This window comes from Equus quagga, chromosome 1, assembly GCF_021613505.1.
Source record: "Equus quagga isolate Etosha38 chromosome 1, UCLA_HA_Equagga_1.0, whole genome shotgun sequence".
Taxonomy (NCBI): Eukaryota; Metazoa; Chordata; class Mammalia; order Perissodactyla; family Equidae; genus Equus; species Equus quagga.
Window position 1 is genome coordinate 122,830,136 of NC_060267.1, and position 14,711 is coordinate 122,844,846.

A 14,711-nucleotide genomic window follows, 5' to 3' on the forward strand; every position below is an offset into this window, starting at 1 on the left:
GAAACCCTCTCTGTAATCTGCCTCTGGGAGGCGGGGGTGGTTGGCTTGGATGTTGGACACAGATCATTTGATTATAGAGTTGTCATTTCTGAACTCTGTTGTTTGAGCTGGGTCAGTAGCTCCATTGTGCACTTTTGCTTTGCAGAATTTATCACACCCTCTGCAGACACCTCCCCAGAATCAAAAAGCACTTGCAGAGCCTTCTTTTGGAATTATAAGGTATTCGTGTGCTGAACCCAATTAGGAGAGGTAGAGACAAGGACATGATGTCCCCTCCCAACCCAAACTAAGTCACAGTTGTGAATATGACTTTCAGTCTGTGTGTTGACAAATCTTTGGTTTAAAGATTTAGGACACTTCACTGCTCCGTATCTGCTTCAGTGAGGATGATGAGTACAGCGTGAGATTTTCAGAGGCAGGAACAGCAAGAAAGCAGGCCATGTAAATCCGTCCTATTCCTTTTGTGCTTTCCTAGAACAGTTGCCATTTATTGAGCTTGTGTGCCCGGTGCTGTGCAGAATTTTCACAAGCATCCTCATTTAATCTATAGTCAGCCTTTGAGGTAAATCCAGGAGAAACATGTGGTTCTGAGATGTTAAGTAACTAGACCAACACCAGACTTATGGAATGGTAGAGCTCAGGTTTAATCCCAGATCTGGGCAGCCCCCAAAGGGTCTTAGTGGCCTGAAATGGTGTGACAGGTTGTACAGTCTGGTCTAACGTCCGACAGTTGTTGAAACATAGTAGGGTGGCTCTTCAGCCATCTTCAGTGTTTAAAAAAATTGTAATGTTATCATTTTCTGGGCTTCAATATTTTCTGCCATTTTCAGTTTTTAGAACCAAATGGCAACTTTGAGGACAAATATCTTCCTTTTTTAAATCCATGACCCATTTCTATTTTAAGCATTAGGAGGCTAATTCCTGTTATTAAGTTAATCACCACATTGGAAGTGAGAGATCTATCTTTTCAATTTTAAATGAGTTTTAGCTTGAAAAACTGGAAAATTTCTGGAGTTTACCGATCTGTTCCGGAAGATGTGTTTTAATTTACAAATCTCCAGAAATACCGGTTGACTGACCTCATTTCTCAACTCTAGAACGTAAGTGACTGACCAGGTGACGGGACAAAGTCAAAGGTGTCTTCTTTTCTTGTACCCTCCTCGGACCTCTATCAAACCACTTAGCATGCCGAGTTTGAATTGTCTGCTCAGATGGTGCACTTGTAATGATCTTTGTGTCTCTGGTGCCTAGTACACCCACAGGCAGACACTAGGTGCTCAATAAATGTTTGACAAATTAATAATGGAATGAATTGAATTCTTAATATTTTCCTAATTTTATCTAAAAATAATCCGGCCAAATATTTAAGGTTGGAGATTTGGTTCATTAAATATAATGTGGTCCCTCACACCCACCCATTCTTCTGCCCCATGCCAGAACAAAGATGACTGTGCACCAATTTGCATTTTCTTAATCTTTGATTTCCCAGCTCTTTGGAAATATTTTCCTGGTTTGCTTTCATTTAAATGGTAATTTCCAGCTTTGTAAGGGGAAACCGTTTCCCAGGCATTTGATTTGCATCAGTCCACAAGACTCTGCGTATAAAAATGCCACGTTGTATCAACGACTGCAAATTGGACCTGTCTTGCATTTTAGTAGCTTACGTCTCTCAGAATTCAAAGACTTCTTTAAAACCTGCTACATGTTTTAAAAAAAAAAAAATTAGAAGAAAAGGGAGAAAACTTGTCTTTTTGTTTGCAAACAAATAACATGTGGAGCAAAATCCATGAAATTAATGTTTCTTGATGTGCAGCCAAATCTGAGCAAAACATAAACTTTGAGTAGTTAAGCCTGTGTGTGTTTGGGTGCATGCACGTGACTTCATTTCAGTGTGGGACTGTTCGTGGCATATGTAAGCCGTATGCCCCAATGAAATGGTCACTATGTGAAAATAGTGACCACATGGTTCCTGGAATTTAAAAAATCTAGTATTTAAAAGTAAGTGATATTTCAAGTGTTTGTAATATTCCATTCAAGGTGGTCTTAATAGTTACTTTTAGGAATAATGATTCACTTTGCAGTATGGTATTATGCAAGCTTGCCTTAACTACGTACATATCAGAGTGGCTTTGAAATTGTTAATTGCTGCTCTGCCTAAAAGAACTGTTTAATGACATGAAACACAACCTAGTTGCTTCTTTCACCAACTCAAATTATCTGGTACAGTGGGCTTTTTTACAATAGGTTCTTGTTATAACAGAACTTACAGTTAACTAGTTAATAACGTTCTAACCTTTGATACAAAACCTTATGAGGTAAAGCCCAGTAGAGCACAGTTGAGTTTTCAGAAAGGCACATATATCCCTCAATGCCATTTTTCCACCACATTTGAAGGAATAAAATCTTCCGCTTTAGGTAGTGAGTTCTCAGAATGCAGGTCCTGTGTTTCTGCTTTCATAGGCAAAGTGCTGGTGAAAATGGGCCTGTCGAAATGTAGCAATCGAGTGATCGGTGTGTGCGTTTCAAAAATCCAATTCCATGTGGGAATTTTTGTATAGTTGGTAGCATTTCAGTTAGGAACAAAGAAAAAATAAGATGCAAATTTTATTTTATTCCAAGTAGAGCCAAAACAGCACTATTGTATAAAAAAAATTAATTTTCATCCATTTTTGCTTGTATGGTAAGGTAGTCTAGAAAGAAAATGCGAAAATGGTAACTATTTAAGATAGGAGCTAGGTATTCAAAGCAAATTTTAACTATATTTCCATTAAAATTTAATAGTTCATTTCGAAGGAAGACACCTAAGCTGCATTTTATTGTTTTATTTGCTTGCACAAAATATCAGTAAAGAATTGCTCTTCATGTAGAAAAATACACTAATAAAAATAATTCTCACTTTTTTTTTGTTAGGATATGCAGTTTTAATTGGATTTAACGCATCTTTATGAATCTTTCTCTTTTTGCCTAACTCAAGTGTTGAAAATCCCTAGGCCCTTGACGGATATGCTCTTCTTGCTCTAAATATTCTTTCACTTTTCAGAACTGCCTGCTGGTTGGGAAAAGATTGAAGACCCTGTCTATGGTATCTACTATGTAGAGTAAGTGCCTCTTAATCCACCGTTTAGTTTGCACCCCTCTGTGATTATGTACATTTATTCTGAACAGAATTTGCCACCATTATAATGTACAAACTAAATAATAATGTAATACTAATTTTGTAAAGAAAATACATATGTATATTTCAACGAATGAGAAAATATTAAGTGAATTTGAAGATGGTAAATTATACAGTTCGCGAGGGCACGATCCATGTCTTTTGTTTACCACTGTATTACCAAGGCCCAAAATTGTCCTGGTGTATGGCAGGTTCTTAATAAGTGTTAGTTGAATGAATGGGTGAATCAGTGAATGAATGAGCAAAGCAAGGATTCCGTAGACCAGATGAGTACGCGTTGTTTATCTTTAGGAGGAAGACCTGTTTTGTGTATTTTGCCCTGCCAATGTCTGAACTTCTCAGTAATTACTTATTTATTACTTCACACTTTCTAAAAGGATCAGACACATGTTAATAATGTATGGAATACTGGCAAGATTAAGAAGGAAATTGAGAACTAGCCTAAGTTGCAAGATTTTCTATGCCTGTTTGCCTCTCCCTTGCCTGAGGACCATAGATATGGCTCCTGTTCTCCATCTTTAAGTGTCTCAAACCCTTATCATGTCCTCTTTATTATGTACCTTAGTCTAGCATTGGGCACACACTTTGGCCTTTCATCAGAACCGTCTATTGGTAGGATGACACTAAAAAAAAATAAAAGAAACTCAAGAGATTAAACACTGAAAAAATACGCTCTATATCATTTCCTCTGAGAAAAATGAGAAATAACTAATAAAAGATCCTTTTGAAAGAAACAAATACCATATGAATATTCTATTATCATAATCCCACCTGCCACAGTGAAGATAACCGGCAAGCTTTCCATCCCTCGCAATGCTGGCAATGAAAAGTCACTTGTGTAATATCCTGGTGATAAGAATATATGATGCAAAAATGCCAGGCCATAAAGTGCTCAGCATCTTATTATAAAAAATTATGAGGAGCTGGCCCCATAGCCAAGTGGTTAAGTTCACATGCTCCACTTCAGTGGCCCAGGGTTTCACCAGTACAGATCCTGGGCCACGGACATGGCAACACTCATCAAGCCATGCTGAGGGGCCGGCCTGGTGGCACAGTGGTTAAGTTTGTATGTTCCACTTTGGCAGCCCAGGATTCACCAGTTTGGATCCCAGGTGCGGACCTATGCACTGCTTATCAAGCCATGCTGTAGCAGGTGTCCCACATATAAAAAAGTAGAGGAAGATGGGCACAGATGTTAGCTCAGGGCCAATCTTCCTCAGCAAAAACAGGAGGATTGGCGGCAGATGTTAGGGCTAATCTTCCTCCAAAGAAAAGAAAAAAGAAAAAAAAGCCTTGTTGAAGTGGCGTCCCACATAGCACAGCCAGAAGAACCTATAACTAGAATATACAACTATGTACTAGGGGGCTTTGGGAAGAAGAAGAAGGAAAAAAAAAAAGAAGGAAGATTGGCAACAGATGTTAGCTCAGGTGTCAATCTTTAAAAAAAAATTATGAGTCCAGTTTAGCAAGTGTCCTTGGCCAATACTCATGTTACCACCTCTTGACCTGACAAGAAGGATTGATGATTTGGGACTTCAGAAAGGCAAGCTCAGTCATTTCTTTGACCCTCGTCATATAAAATTCTGTTGTGTGCTCTGCAGATCCTCTTTCTCACAGATGTACAGTGGGGTTTCTGCCTTTTTGGGGCTCATTTTAAGTCTCCCTCAAATAATTAGTGCCTTAAGAGAGAAAAGGAACAAGTGACGACAGCTTTGATGGATGAGAGACTTGGTTTGAGAAGCGTGTTATCTTACTATATACTTCTCCTTCCTATGTCTTTTCAGATCCACATGCCTGTTCTGTTAGACTATTTCTTAGCATGAAATTGCCTATAAGAATTAGGAAATAAACACGTAGTCCTATAACAGGAGTTAAGAGTAATAAGTTAGTCCACCCTATTTGACAAGCCTGGCTTTAAAACATAAAGCCTGGCTTTAAAAAATATTTCAAGTTCTAAATAATCACATAATAGGTATGTTCCAAAACTTCTAATGAAGTATGATTTTGATGAAGAAAAAAATACATCTGTGAATATGCATATGCTTGTGTGTGTATGTTTGTATGATGTGTGTGTATATACATATACATACAGGCCATGGCAAAAAAATATATATTTATATGTCCGGATGTACACATATGTATGTGTAGTTTTGTTTTGCCATGGCCTTATTAGTTTTGGAGCCATCTGAAGTATCTGGGTCTTTGTCACTTTGAGCACATCACATTTGCTTAGGTTAGCTGCATTTGGAGTCTTTTTGCCTAAGGCATATACTTTTAATCCTGCCTCCATGTCTATTGATCACAGTTGTTGACAGATGTTGCTGGAGTCCTTGTTTTCGTTGCGTCATTTGGATGAGTGCTCATGCTTCTGCAGACTCTGTTGTAGAAAGTTACACAGCAGTTCTTGCATTAAATGTTACAGACAACATCACGTCTCCACTTTAATCTCATTTTTTAATAATTCTACAATCTAATTCTTGGTGAATTAAAGCAGTCCCCTGTCAGGTGATTCCTTAGACATTTGGGTGAGTCAGTGGTTAAAATCCTGGGATTTGAGAGCAGACAGACCCGAGCTTGCTTGCCTCTTTACTATTTACTAGCTACATTACGTTAGGTGAGTTATTACTTAACTGCTCAGAAATTTACTTTCCTTATCCATAAAAGATGAATATAAATAGGACCTACCTCCTGGCATTTATTGAGGATTTTAAAATAAAATGCGTGTAAAACTGGTAGCACAATGCTTGGTACATACAAGAAGTCAATAGTGGAAACCATCCATTTTTATTTCTTCTTCCTAACTGCACATTTTGACACAAGATAGTCAACATCTCAGACCAACTGCTCTGCTCAGTTCTAATCATGGGACTTAGCCTGATTGGCATTTTGCTCATGGGATGAAATGTTTCCTAACTGAACACTGTCTGCCTTCTGCTTCAGCCACATCAACAGGAAGACACAATATGAGAACCCGGTTTTAGAAGCCAAACGGAAGAAGCAGATTGAGCAGCAGCAGCAGCAGCAGCAACAGCAACAGCAGCAGCCAGAAGGTTGGCTTTCTCTTGATCTGTGGGCGGAGGAGCGAGGCGAAGCCTGGGCGCTCACACCCCCATGTGGTCGGAAGAGGCCTCCATGACGATCACATCCTTCTCCTGCTGTGCTGGGAACTTGATCTCCTTGCGGGAGGAATACAGAGCTTCTGCTAGAGTTCTCCCTGCCCAGAACCCAGACAGCTAAAGTGGGGGACCCAATTCAAAGGGATTCCAGTCTCCACTTTAATTTAGAAAGGAGCTGTCATAAGTTTAGGGAACTTTCTGGTGGTGAATTCTCTTGTCCCAGCAGCATTTGCACAGCAACAGGTGTCCAAGTCCAAACCACTTTTAGCACGTTAAGAGGAGTTACTGGGTGTGAAACTGACTTTTAATTTTAGGAACATTACATGTAAGAATGAGAAAAAGCTGGTAATTTTGAATGCTTTTTAAAAAATTACAAGTTAATTCATGCTCTTTGTAAAAATATGAATAATTCAGGAATGTAGAACATTAAACTCTCCCCTGCTTGCTCCCATCCCATCTTCAGCAATAAACACTGTGCAGAAAACTTCTAGGGATGTACAAAATATGCATATTTTAATAAAAACCAGATCATAATTTTTATATAGATTAGTTTTGTGACTTTTTTTTCTCACTTAAATATATTTCTTGCATGGATTTCAAAGCTGGTTAATATAGATTTACTTTACGGTTTTTAATGGCTGTATAATATTCCATTTTATGAATCTCTCCACTTCATTTAGCCATCTTTTAATTAATAGATGCTTAAGTTTTTCTAGTTTTTCATTGCAATCTTTTAAAATAATAGGCTCACAACCCCCTCACTATAATGTGAATATCAAATATATGAATATCAAATATAACACTTCTCATAACATTGAATATAATAAATATAGGCTATAGAATGGAAGCTGAACAACTTTTTCTGTAAGTGGCCAGATAGTAAATATAGTAGGACTTGCTGTTCATACGGTCTCTGTAATAACTACTCATCTTTCTCCTTGTAGTATGAAAACAGCTGTCAACAATATGTAACCAAATAGGAATGGCTGTGTTCCAATAAAACATTATGTATGGACACTGAAATTTGAACTTCACATAGTTTTCATGTGTCATGAAATATTCTTCTTTTTATTTTTTTTCCAACCATTTAAAAAGGTAAACACCATTCTTAGTTCACAAGTTGCGCAAAAAAGGGATTGGGCCCATTTTGGCTGGTTGTTCATAGTTTGCCAACCATTGCCATAGACTATATTTTAGAGTGAGCATGTATGTTATGTGTGATTGCGTGTGTGTATGTATTCACCTCATGAAACGTTCTCCTTTCTATCTTAATCTCTTTTCTATTTTAAAGAAAATGTTCTTTTAAATATTTTTCCTGAGCTGGTAAAACTTGGTAGTGTTACAAAGTATAGTTTGGGGAGTGCAAGTGTACCATTGAATGTGAGTGTCCAATCGAATATGTTAGCTGAGCTGCAAAGGCACTCTAGCATACATCTCAGGGGTCACTCACTGTGAGTTATTTCTGGGCTTCAAAGTGAATAAGACTATAGTTAGGACCCAGGAGTATTGGTAATGAGTCCCATTTGGATTTCAGAGATGATAGGAAATAGCACCTTAGCAAATTGCTGAAATCCGCCTTCACCACCTTAGACAAAGAGGCTTCAGCAGCCCTGCCCATGTCCCAGTTGCATTAGAGAAGTGTCTCCCTTATTGGGCTGGCTGTGGTTGACTCTGTATCTTTCCTGATGTTTTTTACTTGGTCTCACTTTGAACTCTCCAGCCAGAGAGAACTGGAGATTTATTGGTTATATCACAATATTTCTTTCCCCAGAGGTCTTAGAAGAGAGAGACAGAGAGAAATATCTTGATATTCTTAACATGGAGTGGGGTCAGATACCAATTTCTTTTTAATTTAAGTTCTCTGCCTCTGGCTTTATTGATTTGAGTAGTTTTATAATTAAGAGAAGGTGAATCCTAGTAAGTCAACCAGCCATTTAAAGTAAAATGAGTAAACTGTTTCTTCTCTTTCTTACAGAATGGACAGAAGACCATTCATCGCTTGTGCCTCCTGTAATTCCAAACCACCCCCCAAGCAATCCGGAGCCAGCCAGAGAAGCTCCGCTTCAGGGTAAAGTGTTTTTTATAATTGCATCATAGTGTTAGCTCAAAAATCTAACGTTGTTAAAGATACTTAAAAAAGTGGAATCTTGTAACTCCCGACTCATTCCTTTGATAGTAAAAACGGTAATTATAGAAATTCTAAATGTATTGTTAATCAGACTTGTCAAAAAGATTAGAAACTTTTCTGTATGAATTTCCTTAGCTATTTGTAATGCTCTAAAAATAATGACTGCTTGTCATAACGATCAATTTAAACCAGGGTTTTTCAACCTCAGCACAGTTGAGATTTTGGGCCAGATAATTCTTTGTTGTGGGGCTGCCCCGTGCCTTGTAGGATGTTCAGCAACATCCCTTGCCTCTACCCACTAGGTGCTAGAAGCACCCTTGCCCCTATTGTGACAACCAAAGTGCCCCTGGGAGGCAAAACCATCCCAGAGTTGCAAACCATTGATTTTGAGACCACAGATATTTAGTATTGTGTTAAATAAGAGAAATTGAAAACTCAGAATTAGATATTTCAAGATTCTAGTCAACATATTTGCACTTGACCAAAATTTTCCTATAAATGTAAGATGGTTTGATACTGAGTTTTAAATTCTCATCCCCTATTCTTACTGCAGTTTTGACATTTATGCATGTTTTACAACCTTTCACTGGGTCTCACTTATTTATATTCACAAATAGTGTGAGCTCCCTAGTGAGGTTCAGGCTTGAAAATTGGAAACTCCAGGATCTTGCTGCTTCCAGGCCCCATTACTCTTAAATGACAGAGGAAGTTTTGAGGGTTTTTGTTTTTTGGTTTGGTTTTTTTCTCTTAAGTAAGAAAAATAGAACAAGCATTGTATTTGATAGAGTTGGGGAGTGAATGTCTGTGGTACAGAAACAGCTGTAAAAGTTTGTTATCCTCCTCTTTACATTTTTAAAGAGATATAACTGTATTAGACATAAAAAGATGAGAATAATTCCTTTCCCTAATTTTGATTCCTCCATTATAATTTTCATAAAAAGACATTGTTTCCCTGCTAGTTGATATCGTCATGAGATTTGTATTACTATCAATTGATGTAAAATAATTTCTTCTGGCTTGGATGTACTTTTTTTATGGTGATAATGGCTTTAATAAAGATAGAACGTAGTAGATAATAACATATTAACTTGGGCCCACCCCGTGGCTGTGTGGTGAAGTTTGAGTGCTCTGCTTTGGCGGCCTGGCGTTCTCTGGTTTGGATCCAGGGCGCAGACCTATGCATTGCTCATCAAGCCATGCTGTGGCAGCATCACACATAGAAGAGCTATAATGACCTACAACTAGGATATACTACTATGTACTGGGGCTTTGGGGAGGGGGAAAATAAAAAAGAGGCAGATTGGCAACCTATGTTAGCTCAGGGCCAATCTTCCTCAACAAAAAAAAAAGCATACTTTAAAAGAACATATTAACTAGATATTAACAACACATATTAACTACATATTAACAACTACATATTAACTAATAACAACATGATTGTGGCCTCCTTCATATTTTTAAATATAAAATCCCTTCTGCAGCCTCATGTCATCTTATTTGCCCCCTCACTGTTAAGTTAGCTATACCAACCTTCTTTTCAGTTCCTCGAACTGGTGAAACTGTGGACCACGTCAGAGCCTTTGCATATGCTCTTCCTTCTGTGTGCAGCTCCGTTTTGCTTTCACTCCTTATTTTCCTAACTCCAACTCATCTGAAGTTTTGCTAAATTCCCCTGTCACATTCACTCTTTCCATCTTATACTTCTCATTTATAGAAATTTAACAGTTTATAATTAGTGCCCAGTTATTTAACAGTAGTTTCCTCTTTACATTTTAAAGCCCATGGAGCAGCAGACTGCTTTTTCCCTGTAGGATCCCCAATCTAGACATAATCCCTTTAGTTCTAGCTTCTGAAATTTACTGTTGAGTGAAAACAGAGTACATATGTACACGTGCATACGTGCAGGCATGATAACCAGCCAAACTTCCTCAAAGAATTATCTTAGAGATTAAATCAATTAAAGCTTTCAAGGTTCAGGTCGTAAGCACTAAATCCTTAAGTGCACCAACTGAGTTAAGAGTCTGGATGGTATTTATCTGCATTAGGGGCTTCATCTTAGATTCTGTCTCCTCCTTTTCTAGGTGTTTTTTCTTTTTTCTTTTCTTCTTCAGCCCTCTTGGGTCCCCTGGCATTTTGGGAATCTTCAGGCTCCCTGAACCCTCCCAGGAACTACTTATTATTCTTAGAGCCCTTCTCCTGTGCAGTCTCCGTGTTGATCCTCACCTTTCAAACACAGTCATCGTCTTTGGAATAGGATCAGTGCCAGGCAAGCCAGTTTAGAATCCATGCCCATTGACTCCAAGCTATGACTGTGGGAAATGTTAACCTGGACTTTATCATCATTGCTTACACCACCTCCGATTACCTGCCTGCTGCCGGAGTATCTTGATCTCGCTCCTGATAGTTACTGTCAGGAAGAAGCTCTATAGCTCACTTGGTTAGATTGTTTGCTATGAGTTTTGCTAAGTTTACCGCTCAACTACACTTCGTTCTGACCAAGAGCGTACTTCTCATCCCAGCAAATGATAATTTACAAAGAGCTTTGCTATTAGGAAAACTCCCCAGCTTCCACCTTAAGCTCAGAGAGACACTTTGCAGCTCTCCCTCCTTCACACCCGCTGCACTACCACTGTCGCTCAGAACAACAACTCCCATTTATTGAACTCTTACTATGGGCCAGGCACCTCGCTAATTCCTTTACCTGTGTGATCTGTCACAGTTATTCCTTACAACTGTCATGTGAGGTTGGTACCATCATTATCTCCGTTTACACCTGCGACACTCAGGCAGAGAGAGGTTTAGTGACTTGCCCAAGGCCACACAGCCAGTAGAGCGCAGATTTAAAAACTTCGTTGTCGTGAGGAATAGTTTAACTTCTGGCTAAAGCCTTTTTGTCGTTTTGTTTTTTGTGGGGGACCTCATTGCATAGTCTAAGTCTGTGCCATCCAGTCTGGATACCACTGGCTACATGTTGCCATTTACATTTTAATTAATTACAATTAAAAATTCAGTTCTTTAGTCCTGCTGGCTCCATTTCAAGGGCTGAAGAACTACGTGTGACTAGTGGCTGCCATATTGGACAGTGCAGATATAGAGCATTTCCTTTGTCACAGAAAATGCTGTTGTACAGCACTGGTCTGAGTAGTTAAACCCTAGTGCTAAGAATAGTGCCAACCTGTCAGGGACACAAGCACCTGTGGATTGTTCAAGAGCAGATTTTTGGGGCCAAAACCCAGGAAATCCTTATTGATTGAGTCTAGGGTAGACCCTAGAAATTTGTACATTTTAAAAAGCTACTCCAGTGATTCTCATACATAACCAGATCTGACAGCTGTCAACTGACTAGGATCTCTTAGAAAATTACATGCACCACAGGGCTGCAGCAGAGAGCTCCAATTCCACTGCTTGTGGGGAGACAAGCAGTTCTTTTCAATAGCTACATTAACTGATGACCCACTCATACATAAAACGTAATAAAATGTGCATAAATGGGAAACCTTCTGATCTTCCCTCCCTAGTTAAGCTTTAAAAAAGGAAGTCACTGGTGTAATTTCAAAGCTCTACTCGTGTCTCTGTTAAGTTGAAAACATTCTAAGCGCAAATATGCTAATGGCTTTAAAGAAATTTAGTCAGATAAACCGCCAGGCACATTTTCTCAGTTTGCCTGTAATAAGGGTAAAAAGCTTAAATACCCAACCACCTCTTTCCAGCCTTCTCAAAGACATGTTAAATCTCATTCTTTGGGCTGTTGTTCAGTCATTCGTTGTAAGTTTTTGGAGCCCATAAGAATGAAATGGCCAGTATTCTGCTCTCTCCATATGCAAGCAGGAATCCTCGTGGGGCTTACATTCTAGTAGATGTGTGCAGTGCAGCGCCCCCTTGTGTGGAAATGGGGGAGGATGAGACAAAACAGCAAACGAATAAGTCAGATGTCTGCTGTATTGGATGGTGACAAAAATAAAGTGGGAAAGGGGGATTGGGGATGTTGGAGGAGGTATTGCAGTTTTTAAAGGTGGCCAAGGAAACCTCACTGAGAAGGTGACGGGTGTCGATGTCTCTGCGTAACTGAGATGTGCTTGCCCTGAAGCTCCTCAGACTTCCTAACAGCCTCAGCCTCAAGAATGTAGACCATTCACACACCTCCCAAAGTAAAGTCTCACCTGTCCTCAGTTTTCCATCTGATAATTGCTGTGGCTGCTGTCTCCCCCTAAGCCCCGACTGCAGTTGACATCACCGTCCTGGTGCCTTGGCTTGGTGCCTGGTGCCTTTGCGTGGTGAATCCTGCTAGGTCTTGCCTTTCTTTAGCCGTGGTGACTGGCCTGTAGTTTGTCAGACTTTCAGCCTGCCTTGGGACTGACTGCATTAGACCAGAGGAGGCGATTGGTGAGCAGACCTGTGACTCTAGGCAATTTAAAAGAGCCTTTTTAAGAGTCAGAAATTTTTGAAATATGCAATTAAAAATTGTATGTGTGCCCAGAGACCTTTTACAAAAGCCTTTGAGATATAGTTAACCAAAAATAACTTTCCTTCCTGGGTGCCAGACTCTAGTGCAGGGGGGTATGGAGACTTTTTCTCCTGGATTTTTTTTTTTTTTATAACATTTTTGATAGAAAAGAAATAGGGCAGGTGGAGAAGCTATGGCAAGGGCAGGAGATAGGAAGTATAATTAGGAGAGTTGAGAGTCTGAGCATGAATTATGTACGGTATTTAGGATAACTGGAGAGATTCTAGTGAGTTTCTCAATTACAGAGAAGTGCCCACTTAATAAAAGCCAAAGTAAAATTTTTGGTTTGTGTACAAAATTTTATTTGTGAATGTTATCAAGAAAACACAATAAAACCTTTGGTAGCATGTTTGGAAGTTATTTAGCTAGCTGGCTATCTGTTTATTTTAAATGACAGCCGAATTTGGTGCTGTATGGCTTTTGTTAGTGACTATTTAGTTTAGTTTAGTTTTTTTTAAGTGTCCTAAGACACATGTCGTAAGTTTTTTTTAAATAATAAATTTTAGCAGTGGACATGCCTGGGCTATTTCATAGATGGTTAAAAGATGCAAATTAACAGGAAAAATTAGTTGAATTTAGAATTCAGTTCAAAGTAAAGTTATGACTATTAATTCTGAAAGTAGTGATTCTGCATTTTTATCAAATTATTCTTTGTGACTATAATATGTTTTCCTAGTAATATCTGTGTATTTTCACAATGAGTTTTCTGTTTGGTTACAAGCTGAAGTTTTTGCTGAATTGGTTTCACAAGTGGAAGCTAAGCCCAAGGCACCACATTGGAGGCCATATTATAAAATATAAACTATAACAAAACAAAAGACACAAAACACAGACCCACTCCATTTTCTATGCAGGATCTCATGGCAGCTCAATTGCTGTCAAATTACATGAACTGACGCCAGGGAAGTGTGTCAGCCGATGGACACCAATTCCATCCATTGCTTATATTTTCTTTTAGAGCTTCATGCTGACAGGCTTTATGCACCTTATCACCCTCCTTGAACCCAGGGGCTTAGGATCACCCTTATTCCTGAAATCAAGAGAGCACCTTCTTAAGACACCTATATGCACAAATGCCCCAGCTCAGGCACTTGGAGAGTTATCTGTAAGTTGTGTCATTTCTTATTTAATTCATCTTTCGACTCGTGTTGACATTCCTTGTACTTTTCTCGTTTTAATCCAGGCAAACCCTTTTTTACACGAAACCCTTCTGAGTTGAAAGGCAAGTTCATTCACACAAAGCTGCGGAAAAGCAGTCGTGGCTTTGGCTTCACGGTTGTTGGAGGGGATGAACCTGACGAGTTTCTGCAGATCAAGAGCTTGGTCCTCGATGGTCCCGCCGCGTTGGACGGCAAGATGGAAACAGGTAGAGACACCACATGGCCTTAGCGTGTCCTGTGTGGTGAGACTTCTACCTGGCATCTGAACAAGACCAAACAGCATCTTGATTTCACAACTTTATAAATGTCCTTTAATAAGTTTGGAAATGAGCAAGATTCCTTTGCTACATAAATGTATCCCCTGGTATAGTTGAAAACTTTGAGGCCATTTTAACTTTGGGGAACTGTTAGGGTGCTGTTGAGTACATAAAGTAGTAATTTACTAAAAATGTAGATCTATTTGAATAAACGGATTTCTGCAGTGAGAATTTATTTTAGAATAAAGCCCTAGTGTTCTTTCAATGATCATTATACTTTCTTTATCAGGGAAGACACTAGATGCTAAAAGAATGCCTTATTAGCGGTTAAAATAAGTAATAGAAGCAGTTTCTTTGTGCCCTATGATACT

The 14,711-nt window shown here is 38.9% G+C and overlaps 1 protein-coding gene across 10 annotated transcripts in view; it reads left to right on the top strand.

The window, feature by feature from the left end:
• The window catches only part of MAGI1 (membrane associated guanylate kinase, WW and PDZ domain containing 1), a 598,134-nt gene that overhangs the window by 512,247 nt on the left and 71,176 nt on the right, over window positions 1-14,711 (top strand). For all 10 annotated transcript variants that reach the window (XM_046662236.1, XM_046662246.1, XM_046662260.1 and 7 more), the window contains 4 exons: window positions 3,041-3,098; window positions 6,116-6,225; window positions 8,267-8,359; window positions 14,107-14,289. In XM_046662236.1, the coding sequence (XP_046518192.1) occupies window positions 3,041-3,098; window positions 6,116-6,225; window positions 8,267-8,359; window positions 14,107-14,289 (444 nt within the window). The remainder of the gene's footprint in view (window positions 1-3,040; window positions 3,099-6,115; window positions 6,226-8,266; window positions 8,360-14,106; window positions 14,290-14,711) is intronic.